This window comes from Rutidosis leptorrhynchoides, chromosome 4 (genome assembly GCF_046630445.1).
Source record: "Rutidosis leptorrhynchoides isolate AG116_Rl617_1_P2 chromosome 4, CSIRO_AGI_Rlap_v1, whole genome shotgun sequence".
Lineage (NCBI taxonomy): Eukaryota > Viridiplantae > Streptophyta > Magnoliopsida > Asterales > Asteraceae > Rutidosis > Rutidosis leptorrhynchoides.
Window position 1 is genome coordinate 569465115 of NC_092336.1, and position 9531 is coordinate 569474645.

The 9531-nt window shown below is 31.5% G+C and overlaps 1 protein-coding gene across 2 annotated transcripts; it reads right to left on the minus strand.

Moving 5' to 3' along the window:
• Positions 1-543: 543 nt before the first annotated feature.
• Positions 544-1951, minus strand: LOC139845387 (cyclin-dependent kinase inhibitor 7-like). Of its 2 annotated transcripts, none has more exons than XM_071835649.1 (4): positions 1690-1951; positions 1269-1321; positions 903-1106; positions 544-759 (listed from the first exon to the last, which is right to left on the minus strand). In XM_071835649.1, the coding sequence occupies exons 1-4, from the start codon at positions 1873-1875 to the stop codon at positions 690-692; spliced, it is 513 nt and encodes a 170-aa protein (XP_071691750.1). In that variant the 5' UTR covers positions 1876-1951; the 3' UTR covers positions 544-689. The 2 variants fall into 2 exon arrangements, with proteins under 2 accessions (XP_071691750.1, XP_071691749.1); XM_071835648.1 differs by having other exon boundaries at positions 1588-1951.
• Between the last annotated feature and the right edge of the window lie 7580 nt (positions 1952-9531).

Consider the following 9531-nt stretch of genomic DNA (forward strand, 5'->3'; position numbering starts at 1 on the left):
CATGCACCCGGTTCATCTTTGAAGAGAAAAACATAAACTACGTGCAGTAGTCACACTTTATAACCAATACAAGTAGGCATTCATAAGAAAGTAAAGAAAACAAAAGTAGTACAGCAAGATTCCCATTGTATAATACATGAAGGGACCCTTCTCCAAAATGGAACAATTTGTTTTCATGTGGTAAACTATATCATCAAGATACCACTTTCCATATATATTCCTTTTGGGATAAATCAATGCACCATAAAGAGTTTAATTATAAAACTTATAATCTTATATTCACGAATTAATGCAATCAACAACAAATTAATTTAAGAAAATGACAAATGCAAACATTCAGATGTTGTAGTCCCTGCCACTGCACTAAAAGGTTGGGGCTAAAATCCATGTGTTTATATATCAAAATGGAAAAATTACACCATACCCCACAAGAATTACTGACACCGTGATGCATAGTAGCAGTTAGTGCAGTCCAGTGTGTAAATAGTGATAGTTATATTTTTGTTGCAGAAGAAGCTTCTAATATGTCACAGTACACAAATCAATGAAAATTAAAACTCTTTTACACATAGTCAGAAATTTATTTACCCAACTGTTACTGCAATAAGCTAAAACCAACTGATCCAGATTTAAATTTGTGACAGTAATTATTAATTTGATCATGTTCATTTGCTTGCAGCTAAGTACAATTATGGCTTTAATCTAACCCACTGGTACCTACCTTCCATCGGTACATCATTCACGATATCGTAATTGTACCTGATCATTTAACAATATATAATTAGTACACCCGTACGTATAATCAATTGTACTGTTTGATATATCATTTGTTAATAGAATATATCATTCATTCAACAGTAGTTTTTAACCTAAAGTGCATGAATTTTAGGCTATTTACTTACTTGTCCATGAACCGTTTTTCTTCTTTCTTTTCTGCAATTGAGAAAAACTCATCTATCTCGGCAGCCGTGGGACAATTCGACACCGTTATCGGTTTACGACAGGATGCAGCGGCCAATTTTGAGCTTGTTTTTTTCTTCAGTGTTGAAGATGACTCCATTTCGTCTGAATCTAAACAAATCTCACTTGATGCACTGGCCTCTTTACTAAAAAATTACGCACACACGAAATGAAAAAACTATACAGGTGAATTTATAGAGAATATGAAGTGATAACAGAAATTAAGAGCTTAATGTATTTAATTTTCAGTTTCACAACTCAAGTAAATTTAAAATAAATTAATAAGGATTTAAAAATAGTTAACGTACCTGAAACCGTCATTGCTACACATGGAGGTTTCAGATTCGAAACGAAGCTCCACCTGTAAATAAACATTCATTCTCATTTATATTAATATAATATTAATGAATAATGAATAATGAATTTTTACAATTCAATTCGCAGTAATAATTTTATAGGCATCATCATTTACATTTATTATGTTCAAAACTGAGAAATCAAAAATTCACTTCTCTAATTGAAGCATTTCTATAAGACGATGAATATATAAGTATATAATTTAAATTTTACTAAATATACTCACTAGACAGTTATATACAGCGTATCATTTTGAATTTTGAACATTACCTTCAGATCTAAGCTAAAGTCATTTTCGAAACGTGAAGACGGTGAAGCATGATAACAGCTAACGGATTCCGGCGTAGAAACAACCGTATCCGACAAACTCACGTTGAGATCATTCTGACAATCATTTTCCGGCTGAATTACCTTCTGATGATCTCCGTGATCGAATTTTCGTTTCTTATCAGAACCGGAGCTTGTGGTATAAGTATCTCTGCGCCTCCGTACGCCGCCGTGAGATTGTGAACCTGAAATTTGATCGGTGATTTTGCATCTCTTATTGGTATCCATCATATCATATTACAGGTTTTGTCTATGGACCAAAAGAGTGGTAGTAGTAGGCCGTTTAGGAGAGAGAATAAATGAGTAGTGATAGATATGCATATAGATATATAGATATTGAAATCGGACGGTGGAAAGGCATTGAGTTTGTTATTTTTGTTAAGAATGTGCGCGCAGTGTGAACTGAAAATTCTGTCACTTTCTAAAAAAAAAAAAAAAAAAAAGATATATCCACCACTATTTTTTATATATCCACCATCACACTGCATTATTTACATGTACGGTACAATTATGCAATGCATATTTTTTGGTGGATGAATAAAAAATAATAGTAGATTTATCATTGCCCTTTAAAAAATACTGACCCGTTTTTTGTAGTAATGTATTTTAATCTATCTATTCTATATTATATATATATATAATATAATAATAAAAGTTAAAATAAATCATTTTTAGATAGCAAAACTATCTATTAAATTAATTATCAATGATTTAGACCCTTAATTTTCTCCTATTTTTTTTAATGACTTCGTAATCCTAACATTGAATTGTTTGATTACAAAACTACCCTTATACAAAAAAAACTTCTATTTATGAATAATTATCTAATACGAAGTAGAAGAAAATATCATTCAACGAATAGTTAATGAATTATTTCCTGAGAGTTCGTTTGTGTTCATTTTCTATTAAATAACAAACTATCATTTCCACTTATAATTTGTATTTATATAGGAGCTCAAGAAATTTAGTTTAATATTACATACTTATGATCATTTGTTAATTAGGAGTTTAAAAAATTAAAATATAAAATTGAACTTAGTACTTACAACCGAACATACGGATGTTCACTGTTGTATCATGGGTTTATTACTCTCCGGTTTTTTTATGTTTTGCTTTTCATAAAACTTGCAACAACTATAACTTATAAAATACATACTGTTATAGATTGAATATGTACCAACAATTTTGACATGTGGAGATTATTTGAGGCACATTTTTTTATAATAATAGAATGTAATGTATATGTAACCTGAACTCGGAGAATGAAGAGATAGAAGGATAATGAGGTCAGAAATAAATTTTTTTTTACTGGAGTTACACTTTTCAGCTTATTTAAAGGGCTAGAAAAATAATTCGATCTATACACACATTCTTAATGTGAAGGTGTTGCATTTGGCGGGTCAGAAACATATCAAAATGGGTTTCGACATAAATGGGTAATATTTTTGCAATCGTCTTCACTTGTGTGATATTTTTTTTTTCTTTCGTTGAACAAGTTCGTATATGTATTTATTCCTAATGTTCAAATTCATACTAAAGATTGTTTATTTGTAAATACTAGATGCTTGAATCTAATGTTTTGATAGTGCTCCAAATGAACATATATTTAGTCGCAATATCATCTCTATATGTAAGTTTTTAGTTGTAATTATTATATTTTTAAGTTGCAATCGTTTAAATAAATAAATGAGAAGACGAAGCATGAAGATTAAAGAAGTGAAAAAAAGTGTCACTAAAGCCTGAAAAGTGCCACTAAAGCCATAGTGCACTCAAAAGTGCCACTAAAAGTGAGTTAAAGACTTGCGCGGATTTTGGGAGTTAAGGAAAATAATTTTTTGTGCAAATTACAAATTGCAAAACGCAAAGTACAAAATATCTACGCGTACGAAAGGACGTTCGAAAATTCAGAACCGAGACATACGAGAATCAACGCGCGAGACAACGGATCTAAAATTACAAGTCTACTATGCACAAGAATATAATATAATATATATATAATTATATAAAATTATATATATTATATTATATATTAAATAAATCAAGCAGCCCACGTTTAATTGAAGGATGTATGCTGGCCAGCCTGTCCATGCGATCGCATGAAAATAACAAAGGGAACCCATGCGATCGCATGGCTCCCAAACTCAGATCACATCTATAAAAGGACAGCGAATTGGACGAGTAATATACACTCTTCACTCTTTCTTTCTTCCTCTGTAAAGAATTATATATTTATATTTATAATATTAAGTTTAATTTAAGTTTAATAATAATTAGGTTAATGTAAGAAATGTTTTAAGGTTTTTAAAGTCGGAACTCTGTCCGTGTAACGCTACGCGATAAATAATCACTGTAAGCTATGTTTTTCCTTTTTCAATTAATGTATCGTAACTAAGTTATTATTATGCTTATTTGAGCCGAAGTATCGTGGTGTTAGACTAAATATTAAGACGGGGTTATTGGATTTTGTACCATAATTCGGGTTTGGACAAAAGACCGACACTTGTGGACATTGGACTATGGACTATTAATAGATGGGGGTATTGTCTAATCGAATGACAACTCATTGGAATCTGTCGAACCTATCTTCAAATTAGTTAATCAAATAATTATTAAATGATTATGCATGTCCTATTTAGTGACGTTTATAAGACATCTTTTACGATCATTTAATTAATTATTCGGGTTGGGTAATTGATTATTCAAACTGATCAAGTGGGTAAATTAATGTTCATATCTTATTAAAACAGGGGTGGATTACATACAAGAGTAATTGGTGTAATTGTTAACAAAGTATTAAAACCTTGGATTACACGCTGTCGATAACCTGGTGTAATTATTAACAAAGTATTAAAACCTTGTTACAATTTGAATCCCTAATTAGTTGGAATATTTGACTTCGGGAATATGGTTAATTTGACGAGCATTTTATAATTATGACCGATGGACTATTATGGACAAAAACCAGACAGGTATCAAATAAATCCAGGACAAAGGACAATTAACCCAGATATATAAATTAAAATCAAAACGTCAAACATCCTGATTACGGAAGTTTAAATAAGCATAATACTTTTATTTTATATCTCATCGTACTTTTATTTACTGTCATTTTATATATCGTCATTTAAATATTGTTATTTATTTTACGCACTTTAATTATATTCATTTATCTTTACGCTTAAAATTTAAAATCGACAAACCGATCATTAAACGGTAAAACCCCCTTTTATATAATATTATTATATATAATTATATATATTTTATATAAATATAGTTGCTAAAAATATAGTACGTAATCACTAGCTCCCTGTGGAACGAATCGGACTTACTAAAAACTACAATACACTACGATTAGGTACACTGCCTATAGTGTTGTAGCAAGGTTTAGGTATATCCCATCTATATAAATAAATAATAAAACTTGTGTAATTTCGTCGTATTTCGTAGTAAACAATAATAATATTTCGTACGCCTCCGCTCGCACATCAAGTTTTTGGCGCCGCTGCCGGGGAGCCAAGAGCGAAACGCTATATTCGTAAAAAAAAAATATATATATATATATAAGTTTAATCTATTTTTGTAAAAATATTATAAGTTTTAAACATAAAAATACAAAAATACAAATATATATATATATATATATATATATATATATATATATATATATATATATATATATATATATATATATATATATATATATATATAAAAAGTTTATATATTTAAAAAAAAAGCTAATTTTCTATTTTTACTCTATAAAAAAATATGTATAAATTTTTATTTTTAGAATTTTAAAATATAAAGTTTTTTTTATATATAAATATTTTATTTAAAATCAGAAAAAAATAATAATAATAATTAAAATTAAAATTGGGCCGAACCAGTCGAAGCCCAAAATCATTTCTGGATTCCAGGCCCATGCGATCGCATGAGCCGGATGCCTTAAATCCATGCGGTCGCATGGTATAGGCTGATAGGAAACCTAGTACATCATTAATTATGCGTTTAGGGTTTTATTTATAATAATTATTTCATTAGGGTTTTAAGTTTATTAATTAGTTTTTAATTCTAGTTTTTATATTTAAATTGTAATATTAAGTTTAATTATTATTATTAATTATATAGATTAATATTTTTATAAAAATAATATAAAAATAATATTTTTATATAAAATTTTATTTTTATCATTTTTAGATTATATCCTTTTATAATTTGTATCTTTTTATTATTTAGTACGTAGTCTTTATAATTATCGTTCGTAATATATATTTTTAACTTTAGTATTTTGCAGTAGTTATTTTATATTTCTAGATTTTTAGGCTTTGCCGTAAAATCCCTTAAGTGCTTTTCTTTAGATTAAGATTTAGGTGCCTTAGAAATTTACGACATCGCTTATCGCTTTAGTTTTTAATAGATTTTAGTGCCTAATTAAGTTATTTACGTTTTGGATATAGAATTCCTTTTAAGTTTTAATACCTTTAGGCGCAACTTTTTAGATTTAGTTTTTAGACTTTTAAGTTTCGACGTTTTTCTTTCTTATTTTTATTTTTCAACTTCTTGTTTTTCGACACGCAATTTTTCTTTTTCATTACTACGCTCTAGTTTTTAGGACATAGATTTTTATTTTCTTTAAATTTCGACGAAAAATTATTTTAAGCGATTAAATTGATAGACATCCAAAATTTTCTGGTTCGTAGTAATAGTTGGATTTGTTAGTGGCGAGTTGTGGGCTTCCGATTTAAAGGGTCCTGGCTACCTGCTGCATCTATTGGCTATTCGAAACGTGGGCAAAATTAGAAAAGTCTATTAATTTGATAGCTTATATAATTTTTATTTTTATAACTAATAGGATATTCAGTGAATGCACCGAGCAAAACGTTCACCACCTTTCATACGTTCACCTCCTGTAACTCGATCAAGACATCTAGCCAATATTGTCGCCGTTGATTTTTCTTTAGAATCATCATCTAGTCGAACAAGTACTCCAACTCAAATTTCCGATAATCTATTTTTTGAACCCGATCTCACAATTGAGAGCACGGAGGATATTCAAGGACAATTCCAAGATCTTGAACCACTAATCATTCCTCCTGAACCACAAACCGTTAAATCAGAATCCTCTAGTGATTCGTATTCAACAAATTCAATTATGGAAATAACGGAACCTCTAAGTATGGAAGATCGAATGAGAGCTACACGCACTGGCCAAGGACATGCCATTACGCGACCAGACATTAATGCGCCAGATTATGAAATCAAAGGACAAATCCTATACATGGTAACTAATCAATGCCAATATAGTGGTACGCCAAAAGAAGATCCAAACGAACATCTTCGAACCTTTAATAGGATCTGTACTCTATTTAAAATCAGAGAAGTTGAGGATGAACAGATCTATCTCATGTTGTTTCCCTGGACTTTAAAGAGAGAAGCCAAAGATTGGTTAGAATCGTTACCTAAAGGAGTGATTGACACATGGGATGTCTTAGTTGAAAAATTTCTTAAAAGATTTTTTTCGGCATCTAAAGCCTTGAGACTTCAAGGAGAAATTGTTACGTTCGCGCAAAAGCCAAATGAAACATTATATGAGGCGTGGACAAGATTCGGAAAGTTGTTGAGAGGATGTCCTCAACACGGTTTAGACACTTATCAAATAGTACAAATATTCTACCAAGGTGTCGACGTTACCACACGAAAAGACATCGACACAGCAGCTGGTGGTTCCATTATGAAGAAAACCGCAACTGAAGCTCACAAAGTTATTGATAACACAGCCTCCCACTCACATGAGTGGCATCAGGAAAAAGATATCTTTCATTCATCTAAAGCGGCTAGAGCCGATTCTAGCCATGACTTTGATTCCGTTTCTGCAAAAATAGATGCTTTCGAAAGACGAATGGAAAAGATGACTAAAGATATTCACGCAATATGAATCAGTTGTGAGCAATGCGGTGGACCACACTTAACGAAAGATTGTCACATTGAGAAAACGATGGAACAATGTGAGAATGTTTCCTACATGAACCAAAGGCCGGGAAATAATTATCAAAATAATTATCAACCGCCAAGGCCAAACTTTAATCGAAATTAAAACATTCTTTACAATCCAAATGGACCCAACAACAACTCGTACAACCAACAATGTCCTAATAACCAACCAACTCAAAACAACACTTTCAATCAACAAAGACCTGGCTTGTATAAACCACCACAACAAACTGAAGAGAAAAAGCCAAATCTAGAAGAAATGATGGCAAAGCTAATTGAATCTCAAACACAATTTATTGCAACTCAAACCCAAACGAATGAGAGGTTTGATCAGTCATTTAGAACTCAACAAGCTTCCATTTTGAATCTAGAAAAACACGTAGGTACTCTTGCTAGCATGACGAGTGAGAGGGAAGAAGCAAAGCTACCGAGTGATACTGAAGTAAATCCTCGGAATGAGAATGTTAATATGGTTTCAACGAATTTTGAAAAACCAGCACCAGAAGATGGGAAGGTTTTAGATGTGAGTAACGATGAAGAAGTTACACCACCACCACCACCACCCGAGTATGTAAAGCCAGTGGTGGCACCATACAGACCACCCATCCCATTTCCAAGAAAAGGAGTTGAGTATGAGCAAGTGATAGGTAATAAAGTTTGTGATACCTTAGGAAAAAAGAAGAAGAATAAGAAAGTACAAGAAACAAAAACCGTAAAAGTAAACCCGATGAAGACAGTTCCACCAAAAATTCCACCAAGGTTGGGTGATCCGGGTGAATTTATTGTTCCTTGTCTACTTAGTGATTGTGTCATGTATGATGCACTAGTAGATTTAGGTGCGAGTATAAGTGTTATGCCTCTTTCATTATATAAGAGATTAGGTGTAGGTGAGTTAAGTCCAACAGAAATGAGTGTTCGAATCTTTGATCAAACCATTAGGCACCCAGTTGGAATTGCTGACAACCTATCCGTTCAAGTAGGTAATTTAACCTTTCTAGTCAAATTTGTTGTTATTGACATAGAAGAGGATTCAAACATTCCTCTAATTTTAGGTCGACCATTCTTAGCGTAAACCGGGGTGTTATTTGATGTAAGAGAGGGTAGAATGACACTTAGTGATGGTGACAAATCGGTCACCTTTGTGATTCGAAAGTCTAAATCTCCACCAACCAAAACCGTTGAACCAATAAAAATGATTGATAAAAACCATATTGTTTTACCAACTCCAACGGTAGTGCTTAACAATAATAAAATTCCTAAGTGTTGGGAAGATGAAGTAACACCTAATGATGACCTGAAAACAAAGAACGCCGTTATTGATACGAAATTAAATGACCCCGTTATTAACAGTTCAATGAAGAAACTTATTAAACGGATTCGCGATGCTAGAACCAAGGGGAACTTTAAGTTATGTAACCGGTTAGTATCCAATCTATCGCCTAAAGAAAAGGCGAAACTAGTTGAGTTTGTGGATATTACACAGGAATCCGACCAATGGCTTAAAGCAAAAGTCACAGATATGCAAGTTGATTATGGTCCAAAAGAAATTGACGATGAAGTTAATCACAATTTCGACACCATAGCTACCTAAGTGTGGGGAGATTCAAATGTTCTAAAAAGAAAACGCTGTCTAGAGTTAGTTGTTCTGTTCTCGTGTAGTTCCGAGAATGGAATCCGATTGGTATTTTCCACTAGCAGACACTAAAGAACTAGTTTTCTCCCCCCATTCTGATTTTTTTTTGTTTTGTAGGTTTTGTATGAAATTATTACGCTTTTTAAATTTAAGTTTTGTGTGATTTAAAAAAAAAAATTTAAAAAAACCGAAAATCTTTGTTTTTAAAACAATCGCTTTAAAACGATAATTTTTAAATTTTGTCGAGGGATGGACTAGGTAAACGT

Excerpts from the sequence above, each read along its gene's own strand:
- LOC139845387 (XM_071835648.1), bottom strand. The coding sequence starts at position 1,875 with ATGATGGATACCAATAAGAGATGCAAAATCACCGATCAAATTTCAGGT. Across the intron at positions 1,107-1,268 it reads TGTAGCAATGACGGTTTCAG|TAAAGAGGCCAGTGCATCAA; the intron begins GTACGTTAACTA and ends GTAATTTTTTAG. Across the intron at positions 760-902 it reads GAAAAACGGTTCATGGACAA|GTACAATTACGATATCGTGA; the intron begins GTAAGTAAATAG and ends TTAAATGATCAG.